At 42.9% G+C, this 16,063-nt stretch overlaps 1 protein-coding gene across 4 annotated transcripts in view; it reads right to left on the reverse strand.

Annotated features, from left to right (window-relative positions):
- Positions 1 to 15,105, reverse strand: part of Faf2 (Fas associated factor family member 2) — a 42,169-nt gene extending 27,064 nt beyond the window's left edge. For 2 of the 4 annotated variants that reach the window (XM_041659970.1, XM_041659969.1), the window contains exon 1: positions 14,982 to 15,105. In XM_041659970.1, the coding sequence (XP_041515904.1) occupies positions 14,982 to 15,044 (63 nt within the window). In that variant the 5' untranslated portion in view covers positions 15,045 to 15,105. Of the gene's footprint in view, positions 1 to 7,328; positions 7,448 to 14,901; positions 14,962 to 14,981 lie in introns of those variants that run through there. The other 2 variants (XM_041659971.1, XM_041659972.1) reach the window with 2 other exon arrangements.
- Between the last annotated feature and the right edge of the window lie 958 nt (positions 15,106 to 16,063).

Here is a 16,063-nt window from a genome sequence, read left to right on the forward strand (position 1 = left end):
TTTTTTCCTATTCTCATTCTCTCTTTCTCTCTGCTCATATATAGGTGTGTGTGTGTGTGTGTGTGTGTGTGTCCGTGGGGGGGGGGGAGCCGCAGGACGAACCTAGGTATTTTCCTCAGTAGTCACTCACCTTATTTATTTGTTGCTTTTCTGTTTTTTTTTTAATTTTTTTTTAGATTTATTTATTTATTATGTATACAACATTCTGCCCGCACGCCAGAGGAGGGTGCCAGATCTCAGTACAGATGGTTGTGAGCCACCATGTGGTTGCTGGGAATTGAACTCAGGACCTCTGGAAGAGCAGCCAGTGCTCTTATCCTCTGAGCCATCTCTCCAGCCCTTTGTTGCTTTTCTGAAACAGGGTGCTAGACTTAAAGGCACGTGCCACTACCGCAAGGCTTCCTCGTTTCTTATACATCATTCTTAATAGTTTTGTTTCTACTGTGTCAGAAATTATTTTGGCTATCTTCACTATATTGAATAATTCTATGAGAAAAATAATACCATCATGCCATGGCCACCATGAGTTAAAAGATCTGCATATGGAATCAGTGAACGATAGAAGCAAAATCTGCAAGTTCCTAACTGGTCTGCTCCTCAGAGTGAACCTGGCTAACATTCAGATGCACTGACATCCATGTGACTTGAGACAACACTGGAAGGAACAGGTGCAATTGGAACAAAGGCTAATTTACATTTTTTGTTTGTGTGCCTAGTATTTAATGGCTGAGCCACCTCTCCAGCCCACAAAGGCTAACTTTATCACTATGGTTCCTTCTCCCACTAATCTCTTGCCATAAGGCGAATGTCAGCAATCGTTGCCACACCCCTTCAGGCCTGCCCATCTGAGTATGTCTTACTCCCCTACTTCTCAGACACAATACTCTTCCATGAAGTGACCTCCCAATGATTTAGGAGAGGCATTCAGATAGAGTAAATTTACACAAAAGTGTAACCGATGACAGCATTAGAGAGAGATGGGTAATATTTATTGTTGGGAACCCTCCTGCATTCCAATCACAAGTACTGTGTAGAGGGACATTAGAAGAGTGTGAACTTCTTTCCTCCATCCAACCCTATGCTAACTTCTATCTAGTCAGAAGTTAAAGGGATGCTGATCACTTGGAAAACAAATACTTATGATTGCTGATCTAGCTCTTAGAGTATAATTCAAGGAGGAAAGCACAACAGGCTGAGCGTGTAACAATTTAACCAGGTGTCTTAATGAACTATTTGGATTGGATTGAGAAATCAATTGGCCTTCCTGTTCGCTTTCCACATCGCAAGTGTTGGTAATAACACACTCAGCATCTAAGTGCTCTATGCTCCAACTGGCTTGCTAAAGCTTTTATTTTAAGCTATTCCGAGAGTAAAACTTGGCAAACAAAACAAACTACTACAACAACAACCAAAACCAGGTAACCTTGGTTTTCTCCTTCCCACCAGACAAGGCAGGTTTGCTTACTTGTAATTTAAAGTGATGGCTACTAGGCTGAGCTGTAACTAAAGCTCCTAAGAGATCTATTGCCTACATTTAATTCTCATCTCCTAAATTAAACAGCAGCAATTGCCATTTACTAAGCACGGACATTAGGTGATAAGTAAGCACTGTGTACGTGAAAGCCCTCATTTTTAGCAATGAGAAAGCCAAGTATCCAAAGGTCACTGACTGGTCAACAGTCCTTGATAGCAGTGAAAACTAGAACCAACTTCCAATGTCCAGGTTCTCTTATGCAACAGTGTCTCCTAGTATTAGATTCTCATGTTTGAAAACAAGTTCCCAATTCTTAATTCAAAAAATTTAAATGTTAATTGAAAATAAAATTTGGCTGAGTGGTGGTGGGGAAAGCCTTTAATCTCAGCAAAGGCAGAGACAGGTAGATCTCTGAGTTCTACAGAACAAGTTCCAGGACAGTTAGCACTGTTACACAGAGAAACCCTGTCTCAAAAACAAAACAAAACAAAAACAACAATAACAACAAAAAAGTGTTCTTAACTGCTGAGCCACTTAACTGCTCTGCCTCTGGAGGCAGAGATCCACCTGCCTCTGCCTCCTGAGTGCTGGGACTAAACCACTGTCTGACTAAAAAATCTTTTTTATTTATTTTTTTAAAAATATTTACTGATTTATTATATATACAATATTCTGTCTGTGTGTATGTGTGAAGGACAGAAGAGTGCACCAGACCTCATCACAGATGGTTGTGAGCCACCATGTGGTTGCTGGGAATTGAACTCAGGACCTTTGGAAGAGCAGGCAATGCTGTTTGTTAACCTCTGAGCCATCTCTCCAGCCCCCTAAAAAACCTTCTTTAAAAAGAACACTATTAGCCAGTCATGATGGCACACATCTTTAATCCCAGAACTCAGAAGACAGAGGCAGGCAGATCTCTTGAATTCTAGGCCAGCCATAGTAATACAGTGAGATTGTGCCTCAAAAAAAAAAACAAAAAAACAAATCAACAACAACAACAACAACAGAAAAACCACCATTAACATCCTTTAAGTTTTTTTTTTTTTTTAAGAATCAGATTGGAAATCACCAGTTAGTCCTTTAGATGTTAAGCCAAATGCCAAATGTCAATCAAGAAACAATTGTATGTATTCATAGTGGCTTCTTAAATATATGAGCCCAGTGGCAGCAAACACAGGTGGATCTCAATGAGTTCAAGGCCAGCTGGGTCTACAAAGCAAGTTCCAGGACAGCCAAGGACTGTTACACAGAGAAACCCCATCTCGAAAAACAAAACAAACAAAAAACAACAACAACAAAAATGAAGGGGCTGGGAAAATGGCTCAGCAAATGAGAGCACTATCTGCTCTCAATTCTAGAGGACCCGAGTTCAATTCCCAGCACTCACACAGTGGCTCACACCTGTCTGTCCAGTTCCAGGGCTTCTGACACCCTCATACAGACATACATGCAGGCAAAACACCAATGAGATCAAATAAAAACAATTTTTAAAAAATACTACATGAATACTGGGAGTATTGCTCAGTGTTCACTTAGCATGTATATTTCTCTCTTTCTCACACACACATGCATGCACATACGTTTCCAGAAATAAATCTACTCCATTCTTAATACTAGGCAGAATAAGTGGTTGAACTTATTTACAAAGTCTGAGGACACTGGAGTCCTCAACACTTCCAACCATTTCATAGATTAGTAATTGTAGCCATCTTTTTTTATTTTTTTTATTTATTTTTTTAAAAATATTTATTACGTATACAATATTCTGTCAGTGTGTATACCTGCAGGCCAAAAGAGGGCACTAGATCTCATTACAGATGGTTGTGAGCCACCATGTGATTGCCAGGAATTGAACTCAGGACCTTTGGAAGATCAGGCAATGCTCTTAACCACTGAGCCAACTCTCCAGCCCCTGTAGCCATCTTTTTTTAGGTTCAGCTTTCTCACTGGCAACACATCAACAAAAAGAGACTCATCTCTGGGCTCAGAGTGTAGATCAACTCAACAGTTTGAGATGGCAAAGATGTAGCACAAAGGCATTGTAAGTGTGGGGAGAGGGGCCTGGACTTGCTTAGGATGCAAGTGCTGCAGACCATTTTGGGGAAAGTCAAAATTATCTTTCGCTTAATTCCTACTCTAGTATCTTTTCATTTTAGGTATTTTACCAAAATGAAAAGCAAATGCACAGAGATCTTGGCCCAATTCCTCTAAATATGGGTCTTCCGCTCAGAATCAAAAGTAACCCCAGAGCCTAGCCTACCCTACTTTCAACCTCTGCTTCTGCGAAAATATGCTTCTATGTGTTCCAAAATAAGCTTTTAAAATTAAAGTGAAAAAAACTTTTTAACCTTTAAGTATACAGGTGTTTTGACTGCATGCCTGTCTGTGCACCATGTCTACGCAAGGCCCACAAGGGCTATAAGGTCTCAAATCCCTAGGGACAGATGGCTGTGAGCTACCTTATGGGTGCTGGGAATTAAACCCAGGTCTTCTGGAAGGCATCAGTGTTCATACCATCTCTCCTGATCCAAAACATTAATATTTAATAATGAATACTTTTAATCCTAAAACTGGGTTTAATTCTATACATGCAACAAGTATCAGCTACACCTTTGTGTTACATTCTTGTTGCTGTGACCAAACACCAGACAAAAAAACAAGGGAGTTTAATGTGTCTCATGGTTTTTTGTTTTTGTTTTTTTTTCCGAGACAGGGTTTCTCTGTGGTTTTGGAGCCTGTCCTGGAACTAGCTCTTGTAGACCAGGCTGGTCTCGAACTCACAGAGATTCGCCTGCCTCTGCCTCCCGAGTGCTGGGATTAAAGGCGTGCGCCACCACCGCCCAGCTATGTGTCTCATGGTTTGTGGGGACACAGCCCATCACGGCAAAGAAGTCACATTGCATCGGTAGTCAGGAGAAACAAACTGATGCGCAGCTGGCTTCCTCTCTCTCTTTTCATTCAGCCTGGGACCCGTGCTATGACCCTTTCCTTCTCAGTTAAATCTCCCTGGAAATGCCTCAAGGACAAACTTTGGAGGTGTGTTTCCTAGGTGATCCCAAATATAGTCAAACTGATCATAAACAGTAAGAATCACAAGTCCATCTTTTGTCAACTTGACAGTCAAACACATCGCTTTAAATAATAATAACACTCTACTTTAGTCCCTAGAGTTCATGCTTGCCTCTAATGCAAAACGCGCTTAAGAGGCTGGAGGGACGGCTCAACAGTTAAAAGCCCTCACTGTTCTCGCAGAGGACCTGAGCTCCATTACCCACAAACACATGGCAGCTCTCAATCCTGTAACTCCAGTTTTCAAAGGATCCAATGCCCTCTTCTGACCTCCATGGGCACCATGTTATGCCATAGGATGACACAATGTACAGGCTCCAGGTAGTACAGGTCTTACAAACTTGGACTTCTCAACCCTTAGGACTATAAGAAACAAATCTTTGTTCCTTATAAATAACCCATCTTGAGTATTCTGTTGTAGAACAAAATGTACTGATGCATGGTACAGTCTCAGCCTCTCTAGGGTAGCAACATCCTCTTTTATCCTTGACTTGTCTGAATATTTTCTTCACCTTCCTGGTCTAACTAAACTTTCCTTATCCAAGGACACTCGTTCCTTGGAGCCTTTCTCCCACATTTTCTCTACCCTGTGGACGTGGAAATGAGACAACGGTGTTCTTTGTTATTCTCTTCTCCTCTCTTTATAAGTCTATCTTCAGGAACTTCACGTGTAGGATTAGAACTCTGCTGTATTTTCTGTCTTTAAACTGCCACACAGGGAAAGGGTAGCTCAGCGATGGAGCACTTGCCTGGAATGTTTAAGCCCCTGCTTCTCTATTCAGCATTGGAAGGACAAGAACACCACCCAAAACACCAAAACCCAACTTGCCACATAGCTATTTCTAACAGCCCTACTTGCCCGCAGTTTAAAACAAATAAATAGGAGCCAGAAAAGCGGTGCCAGTGACGAGCGAGCAGGATCAGAGCTAGACTCCAGGTCAAACCTCAATTCCAGTTGGCTAAGTCATCTATGGAGCCTGGTCAACTAACCAACAACAGAACTTACCTCATTTGTTTAACTGGAACCTTGGTCAAAGTAAATTTAATAATGTTCAAGCAACATCATATTATACTTTTAAATCTCAAGATGTAATCAGAACATTAGTCAATTCCCTTCCATAAACTGTTGTTTACTCCAAATCATTGTCTCTAATTCTCCAAATTTTTAGATCACAGATCTCTATCACTATCTCCAACTCTATTGCTGTAATGGGATTTTTACTATTTACATAATTATTCTAATATAGTCTGTATTCTATATCCACAAGTTCAATTAGATCAAAACATTTAGGAGCCAAATATAATGGCATGTGCCTATAATCCCAGCAATCTGTGCCTGGGAAGCAGAAGCAGAAATTCTGCCAGCTAGAAGCCATCCTAGGCTACAAAGCAAGACCTTGTTACAGGAGTGAGGTGTTGCAGAATATTTGTTTAACTAAATAAAGATGTGTTGCCATTTTACATTGCTTGCCTAAGGCATCTGATTGGTCTAATAAAAAGCTGAATGGCTAATAGTGAGGGAGGAGGTGTAGGCAGAACTTCTGGGCAGGGAGAGTAAGCAGGAAAAGAAATTTAGGCTCCAAGGAAGAAAGAAAAGAGACATCAGGAGCAGCCAGATAGAGGAAGCAGGAAAGTAGGACACACAGAATGAGAGGTAAAAAGCCCCAAGGCCAAACAGATGAACAGAAACAAGTTAAGTTAAGCTATAAGCACTAGTGAGACAAGACGAAGCTAAGGCCAAGCATTCACAATTGATAATAAGTCTGTCTTCACTTGGGAGCTGGTTGGCAATCCAAAGAAAATACCAACTTCAGTGAGGGGCTGAGGATGTGAAGCCCTGGGCTGACCCCCAACACTGCACCTCCCCCCAAAAAGGAAAAAAAAAAAACCAAACATGTACATGTAAACATTTTTGGCTCGTTATTTCTTAAACAATACAACTATCTCTGTAACATTTATTATTATATTATAGAGTATATAAGGTGTGTTTAGATTATATACCAACACTACCGTTTTATATAAGAAACTTGAGCAACTTCAGAATTTGGGGCCAGTGGGAACTCCTGAGAGCAGCCCACCTCAGGCACTAACAGATACCTGCCTATAAGGCCTCCATCGACCTCTGGGTAAGAGATCAGCTAAATTCATTTCGGGTAAGTCACAATCCTCAGCATACAATAGCCGCAAAGCTCTTCACAGTCTAGGGACTTTTACCCAAGTGAGAAATTCCCTTAAGTGAAAGCCCTCCCTCCAAGTTCCCAAATTTCTCCATTGTGCTAAACACCTAACGTTCCTCACTGTTTCATTTGCTGACTCCAGCAGTCTCTTCCAGGGAGGGAGGAGGGAGGATGGGGTGCCAGCAGGACTAGCACTGTGCTGACTGTGCTACTGTATCCAGTGCCTGCCACTATGGCTGTGTGCACAAGGATACATTGCAGCATTACTTGTGGTAACGGGGTGTGTGTGTGTGTGTGTGTGATGGAGACATGATTGTCCATGTCATGTGGCACACGCAGCACTGGGAGGTGGTAGCAGGTGGCTCTCTCTAAGTTCAGGCCAGTATAGTATATACAGCCAAGTTCTAGGTCAGCCAGCTACTCTATAACATGCCGAGACCTTGTCTCAAATTGATTAATAAATTAAAAATAATGCTTAACATTCAGGTATTTAATATTTGCCAATACTTCAGCTATATTAACATTTAAATATTAAAGCAACCCTGTGAGGTGGATACATTAATCCACAAAGAACCTATGCCACAGAGACAAATTAAATGATAACTTGCCCAGAGCTGAAGGTTAGTAACTGGAGAAGGTAGAACTTGAATCCAGGCAGCCTTATTCCAGAATCAGTCCTCAAAAGAATCATTTACACACTGCTGACTGTCACAGTACACACATGTCCCTGTAAGAGAAAGACACTCTTTCGCCCAATGAGAATGGAAACTATAACCAGTCAGTTAACTGCAAGCCCACTGAACGAATCAAACATCCCATACATTGTTGTACGTCATCTTAACAAGCACACACACCCAGGCAGCAATCTTCTGATCAACAGAACAAGCCCACTGGCATTCTTGGACTTTTCCAGCAAAAGCATATTGTATTTATTTTAAGAAGAATGCAACCTTAAACATCTGGCAAACAATCAGTATATAATCCCTTATCTCAGTCACTTCCCTCATGTCATTTAGTTATTTTGTCTAAAACTAACTGAATAACAATTTTTACCTGGTAACTTGTCCCCGTAAACTTTAAAAAAGAAGGGTGTATTTTTAAAATCTATACTTGAACTGGGGAGACAGTGCCACAGTTAAAGCACTGTCATGCAAATGAGGACTGGAGCTTGGATCCCCAGAAACCTACATAAATGCCAGGTGGACACAGAGGTCACTTGTAGTTCTAGCCCCAGAAAGCATAGACAAGGACTCCCAGAGCAAGCAGCATAGCAAGACCAGCCTTATCATTGAGCTGTGAGTTTCACTGAGAGACCTTGCAACAAGGAGTTAGGTATAACAGCAACTGATAATGATTTCCAGGATCAATCTATCTCAGACCTCCACACGCATGCGCACCCCCCCCCACACACACATAGGAAAAGAAAAGTGTGCAATTACATGTACACACAATTAGAGAGAAAAACAAACTGGGCTACTAAGAGCACTTGTTCTCGCAGAGGACCTGGTGTGGATTTGCAGCATCCACAATTATCTATCACTCCAGTTCCAAAATACAAGAGTGAGACACGCATGTGAGCAAAACACTCATACACATAAAGTAAAATTTAAAAAGATCTAAAGAATACTTTTTTAAAAAATAGGTAAGAACTAGACCTCAGAAAAGAGGCTATCTCTCACACTCAGTGAAGTGAAGAGTAAGGTAAGATCGTTTCTAAATTAAGTATTTGTAGATATAAAAGGAAAAGGGACATAAAGATATACAACAATCCCCAATGTTTTATTTGATGACATGCATACTGTCTAGGATATTCCATACATTGCTTGGTAGGTTTGTTTTTGTTTTTTTAAGTAAAAGTAAATCAAGTTTGGAAGGCAGAGGTAGACAGATTGCTCCAAGTTCAAGGCCAGCTTGGTGCCAGACAGGGTCTCATAGTGAGACCCAGACTCAAAAATAAAACAAAACAAGCCAGGCGGTGGTGGTGCACGCCTTTAATCCCAGCACTCAGGAAGGCAGAGACAGGTGGATCTCTGTGAGTTTGAGGCCAGATTGGTCTACAAAGTGAGTTCCAGGACAGCCACAACTACACAGAGAAACCATCTCAAAAAAAAAAAACAAACCAAAACAAAAAAACAGAAGTCCATACAACAAGTTAAATGTGGTGGTGCACTCCTATAATCCCAGCTCACTGTAGGCAGAGGCAGGATGAGTTCAAAGATGATCTGGACTATATTGTGAGACTTACCCCAAAAAGAAAATGGGGAGGTAAGGGTGGAGTGGAGGAGGGCTAAACAAAACTAAGGATGTATACAAAGTCCTTATGGAAACTCACTAGTTTATTAAGCAAACTAAAAAAATAAAATTAAAGGGGGAGGGGGAGGAGAAGAGATAGTTTCACAATTAAGATCATATACACTTCTCTTGCAGAGATCCAAAATTCAATTCCCAGTAGCCACATCAGTCTGCTCACAACCAAGGATCTAGAGCTACAGGAAGTTGTTTTTTGTTGCCCACCAAAACTAGATAGCAAGATCCTATTGCCAAAAACACAACACACTTTGATTACAGGACAGAGAAATGAAACTGGATTGTGGTCAGAAAACGTCCTCCTTACTGCCTATCCCCGGTGCCAGAAGATGCTATGCAGGTCACTGGGGGGTGGGGGTGGGGTGGAGTGGAGTGGTCTTAACTCAGTGCTGAACTTTGTGTGCTACAATGCTAACTTGCCAGGCAGGCAAGGTATGACCACTGATGCAATAGAGGCACGACTGTTTGACGGTATCCAACTACTTCCTAACTGGGTCTGAGACCTACCCCACAGGAGGAAGGCCATCCCTGGTACTGCAAATCTGCCCAAAGCCCGCTTCAGATCACTCGCTCGAGCAGGGACCCTACTACTGTCGTTCCACTAAATGGCATGCATGCTGTCCAACTGCCTTTAAATGTCTGTTTATATCTATAGATTGGTGCAGCTCTCAGCCCTGGCCAGGGAAGCTTCTTTCTGAAATGGGCAGCAGTTCATACAGAGACCCATAACTGTCAAAGGGTCGAGAATAATTGACTATTGAGTGCTCAGCTCTAAATAGGACATTCATATCAACTCCCCCACAGGGCTCAGGGAACACTGCAGAAGGAGCTTCCAGAAGGACTGTTAAAAGCTGAAGAGTGGGGGCTGGAGAGATGGCTCAGAGGTTAAGAGCACCGGCTGCTCTTCCAGAGGTTCTGAGTTCAATTCCCAGCAACCACATGGTGGCTCACAACCATCTGTAATGAGATCTGGCGCCCTCCTCTGGCGTGCGAGCATACATTGAGGCAGAATATTGTATACATAATAAATAAATCTAAAAAAAAAAAGAGCTGAAGAGTGGTGTCGTCTGGATATGACGTGGCCTTTGCACTCATAAGCTCACTTCACCTATGACTACCAGCACAAAATCAAGTTCAGCTATGTCGCTATTACAGCCGGCAGTGATAACTGAACTTAGTGGGTTCTCACCACCAAGAAAGGGCATCAAGGTGGGAAGGGAATGTGTTTGGAGATATCTGGTTGAGATACACCCTATAGGCTAGGCAAGGTGGTACACACCTTTAATACCAGCACTCAGGAGGCAGAGGCCCTGGGATATCTGAGTTTGAGACCAGACTGTTCTACACAGTACCAGAACAACCAGTGCTACATAGAGAACTTGGCTTAAAAAACAAAAAAGATATTGTATACATGTATAAAACTGTCAAAGATTTTTTTAAAAAATATTTATTATGTATACAATATTCTGTCTGTATGTCTGCAGGTCAGAAGAGGGCACCAGACTTCATTACAGATGGTTGTGAGCCACCATGTGGTTGCCAGGAATTGAACTCAGGACCTTTGGAAGAGCAGGCAATGCTCTTAACCACTGAGCCATCTCTCCAGCCCCCTCAAAGATTTTTTTTTTTAAAAAATGGATACTGTACATCAGATAATATAGGGTTCCCATTTCTCCAAACACACACACAATGTGAGAACTCACCCAAGAGAGTAAACCTCACTAGCAACTTCCTTGGCCACGGTTAGATGAAGGGAGAAATCACAAAAATAGATCACTATTACTTTTTGTTAAGTGGATGAATGAAAATTATCACGTACTCACCACAACCCCAATTTCCAAATGGAAATTCCCAAAAATGACCTATAAATTTGTTTCTACAGCTCAGAGTCCAGGCTTTGATCTAAATAACTTAAAGAGAATGTGAGTTATATCCTGTTATCCACTTAGTTTTTTTTTTTCAGCCAGGTGTAGTGGACACCTGTCATCTCTATCCCCAAGTGGCAGCTGAGGTAAGCCTGGGCTACATAGGATACCCAGAGAAACCCTCTCTGAGAAACAAACAGGACTAAAGAGATGGCTCCGTGAGTAAACGCATTGTCTGACAAGCCTGATGACCTGGGGTCAATCCTTGGAACCCAGATGGCAAAAGGTTCAAACTGCCTCTCCCAAACTGTCTTTAGACTACCACGTTGTGTGTCATGTATGTGTAGCTCCACACTCACACAATTTAAATAAATAAAACATGATGAGTTCTTTAATTAAACAAAAAAGGGAGAAATGTTACATTCCTGTGCAAACAGAAAAGGATCACTTCCTCCTATAGGAAATGGTACATCTCCGCCTTTCCTTCTGACCAGGCCATTCCTGCCTCAGTGCTAAAACACCAGCCCAGAGGCAGTAAACTAAAGCACTGGAGAAGTCTGCACATTTGGAAATTTGGGGACACTGACTTCAATAAAAGTTATTTTCAACATACCTGCATTTGCTCTTTAAGTTTATACACCTATTATTTTCCAATAGAAATAACTCAAAACAGATGCCCACAGTATTTACTCAGCTGCCTCCAAAATAAACCAGAGCCATGAGAATTATACATACATACAAAACTTAAAAAAGATCAAAGGGACTGAGAAATATGATAAAATAGCCATAGAAAATTCTAATCCGGGGCTCGAAAGATGGCTCAAAGGTTAAGAGCACTGGCTGCTCTTCCAGAGGTCCTGAGTTCAATTCCCAGCAACCACATGGTGGCTCACAACCATCTACAATCTACAATGAGATCTGGTACCCTCTTCTGGCCTGCAGGCATATATACAGACAGAACATTGTATATATAATAAATAAACCTTTAAAAAAAAAAAGAAAATTCTAATCTGATCATATGTCATACACACACAAAACCAAACATAAGAAATCTCAGATTTCCTGAAATGTTTTATTTTTACTAATTCATTTATTTAGGCTTTTTAAGATCTCACCTGTAGGATAACCTGAAACTCACTACGTAGCCCAGGCTGGCCCTGAACCTACAGCAATCCTCTTTTTTTTTGGGGGGGGGGGGGAGTTCAAGATAGGGTTTCTCTGTGTATCCCTGACTGTACTAGAACTCGCTCTGTAGACCAGGCTGGCCTTCAACTCAGAGATCCACTTGCCTCTGCCTCTCGGTGCTAGGACTAAAAGGTGTGCCACCACTGCCCAACCTATAGCAATCCTCTTAACTTCTCAAGTGCCGGCACTGGGATTACAGGTGTGAACCACCATGCCTGGCACAACTGTAATAAGTGAAATGTGAGCAAATGCTGAGAACTAGCTGTCAGCAGTGCCAACCTGTTCTACTCTGATGCCTGTGGAGACTCTAAGCACACGACCTATATTGCTAGAGAAGCAAACCCAAACCTGTGCTGTTACTCTCCCTGTTTGCAGAACTGAGCACAGTATTGATGGGTCTCCAAACTGGCTCTAGTTTACCTTTCATTCTGGAGTCTATGTATTACAACAGACACAGCCACGCTTTCCCAAATCCACGTGAGCAGCCCATTTCCGCTGTGAACTTTCTCCTGCCCACTAGCTGCTGGAATTCTATTCAATGCTGCAAGGCACTGTGCTAAGAGCTCACCCTGTCAGTCGAGAGCTAGACCCACCAGAGTTCCACTAACGACTTCAGTCTTGAGCAAGTAATCAACAAATCTGTCTCTACCAGATACGACAGACACACCACCATTTGTATCTATGCTCTGTGTGGATTAAACATAACGGTTAATAGTAGGTAATGGCACAGTAGGAAACAAATCTTTCCTTCAACACCAATAAGTTAACTCTTCCCTAAACTCCAATAACAAAGACACAGACAGATAGACAGACAGACACAGACATAGCTCAGAGAGCTTTCTGGGAACTCCCATTATTCATGCTATGTATCTTGGCTGCAAGAATAGGATACAAACATGATACTTATGAATGAGAATTTTTTAACATATGCAAGGCATTATTTGTGAAAATTACCTGGCCTCTCACATCTATTTTCTTCAGTAATAAAAGAGCAGGAGTTAACCCCTTACAGTCCTCTGAAGAAGTTTAAGGCTATGTCTAACATGTACAAATGTCAAGCAATAGTTAAGAGCATTTGAAATGATAAATCTGATCCAGGCTTGCTTATGGAAATACACAAAATACAAAATTCATTTTCTGAATAAATTCAACTTCATAAACCTTGACATAAACTTAATCTTACAACAATATTATTAACCTGCTAGCCACCTCTCTTCTGACGATGTCCACTGAAGACAGGAGTTCCTTACGCATTTTATCTCACAAACACTGCCATATATTCACACACATACTGTATAACTCACATCCCATTTCACGGGTCCCATTTCACATGGGGCTTACCCCTAAGAGGTGTGAAGTGTAATCTGCCCGAATTTTTAAAAAAACCTGAAAGGAGTGAAAGCTGGTTCTTCATTCTTTAATCTGATGTCATCAATCTCTCTATTATAAGCTCCAGTCAAATGTCAACGATGCCTATGATAGTATTTTACCATTTATACACGCCCAACACATTGCTTTACACCCACACCCACACACAAGATAAACATCACAGCAGTTAGAGCCCACAGCACACTCTAATGCAGGCTGTACAGCAGAGACTTCAAAAGCCCATGAAAGGCTCAGAAAGCCCGTGCTTCTGTGACACCACCATTTATTAGCTGTGTGGCCTAGGCATGCTGTTTCCTTTTGTTTGGGAAATGGCTGGCCTCAAACTCGGAATCCTCCTGTTCCCACCTCCTGTCCGAAGAGATTAGTCTCGGGCCACATCCTGGTGTTACTTCTTACAATCCATACCCATGCTATGAGACAGGGACTGCCACAGCACGTATGCTGGGTGTTAGACAAGGTGACATGCTAAGTCTTAGCTAAAGTCCCACAGCATCATATTTAGGTGGGTAGTATTCTAACTAGCCGTGTCTGGCACTAAGATTTTTCATTTAAAAAAAAAAAACTGCTCAAAATAATTTTTTGGCACATATCCTATTAGGAAACAAGTTCTATAAACTTCAGTTCTACCTGAAGTTAAATGTTGATTAATAGCAACTGTTCAGGTGCATTTTACTGTTTACAGAGTCCTTTTAATACCTTGTAACATCCATACACACCAGTTTACCTCCAAAACAGCCTCGAGGGAACAGACATTCTGAAGTCTGTTTAAGAACTCAGGCAACTGGCCAATAGTGCCATGGTTACCACTACGGTGGTCTCCTTCGACCAGACCCTCCACCTCGGTTAAGGGTTTAGTGCCTTTTTTTAAAAAAACAAAAACAAAAACATAACATCCACTAATTGGAAGCCGAGTCCTGCAAGTTGCCACCCTCCTCAAGCATAGTCAGCAGTTCAGGAGAAAGCCGAAGGTAACAAATCCAGTCAGCAGCCATCGATGAGACTCAATGTTGCCGTGTTTTCCGTATGTGGCGTCCTCCCACATTCTAGGGCAGGTGCCAGGTCTGTGTGTAGGAGCTTCCTTCCCTATCACAGCCCTCAACACAAGATCTAGCAACCAAGAGACCCTCGGCAAACGTCTGTGAATAGCACCGGACGATGGTCGGCGGTCCAGACCCGCGAGCCGACGCGACTCTGCGCTGGGGATTTAGGATCTCGATGGGCGGAGAGGGTCTGGCGGGTGAGCCAGGCTGGCAAGGGCTGCGGACCCGCGCCGCTAAGGGAAACTACGGCAGCTGACCCACAGCGGGCGAGCCTGGCTGGCAGCGGTGGCTGGAAGGTTGGGTACCGACAGAGCTCGGGGGCCGGGGAAATCCGGGCAGTTGGCGTCTGGGGGGAGGGGGCCGCCCGCCGCTCTGAAAATGGGCCCAACCCCAACCTGAGGGTGATTGTGCGCTCCTCTAGGGCCCCAGTTCCCATCCCGCGGCGGCCTTTGCTGCACCGAGAATTCGCTGCTACCTGAAACTGCAGCAGCTTCTCGGTCTGCTCCTGAGTTAGATCCTGCTCCTCAGGCGCCGCCATTTTGCCGCCGCCTCTACGCTCCTGACCCGTCCGCACCGTCACCCGCCGGAAGTGATCTCAGGTGCAACCACTTCCGGTCCGAACCGCCGCCGGTACTCAACTGCGTCTGCGCGCGCTGGCTCCCATGCCCCTTCCCAATCCTGCCGCCAGAGGGCGACATTCTCGAGGCTATGCCGAACGATTCCGGAAACTGCCGAGGTAGTGAATCTAGCAAAAATCTGAGATTGCTGAAAAGATGTCAGAGCCCAAAGGGTCCCAATGTATCTCCAGTATCTCCGAAAAGTCCCGCAGTCTGGCTGCTTCTTAAACGGTTTCCAATCATTTCGGATATTCTTGAAGATTTCTCACGAAACTATTGCTCCGATTAAATAAAAAGGTTTGATGCTTAATCCTCTTCTAAATCTGGCTGCGTTAGCAGGGAAAACTGGGGAGGTTGCGGGGCCACTTGCTAGGAGTACTTGTGACGGGGCTAATGGTCCTCCCAGACCCTCGGGTGGGAGCTTTGGCCTCAACCGCAGGGCCTAGGTCACTCGCCCTTCATCCCTTTGACAGACCAAAGATAGATACTTGGACTAGGTCCTGGAGACTTGACTTTAAGTGTATTTGACACCTTTGCAAATGACAGACATCCTGGAGCAACCTACCTGGAACTCCGGGTTACTTTTTGTTGAATGTGATTAATTTACAGCCCCATTATGCCTCCAGGGCCAAACAGACACACTCTCATAATTCCAGCACTTGAGAGGCTAAGGCAGAAGGATCTCGAATTCAAGGCCAACCTGGCTACATAATGAGATCCTGTATTAAAACAACAATAACCATGGACTGGAGAGGATGGTTCAGAGGTTAAGAGCACTGACTGTTCTTACAGAGGTCCCGAGTTCAATTCCCAGCAACTACATGGTGGCTCACAACCATCTATAATGAGATCTGATGCCAGCACTATATACATAATTAATAAATAATTAAATAGATAAATAACAACTAAACGAACAATACCCAACCTCTGCTTCCATTTT

This window comes from Microtus oregoni, unplaced genomic scaffold (genome assembly GCF_018167655.1).
Source record: "Microtus oregoni isolate MIOR12 unplaced genomic scaffold, Mior012 000011F_ref0000422, whole genome shotgun sequence".
In the NCBI taxonomy this organism is placed as follows: Eukaryota; Metazoa; Chordata; class Mammalia; order Rodentia; family Cricetidae; genus Microtus; species Microtus oregoni.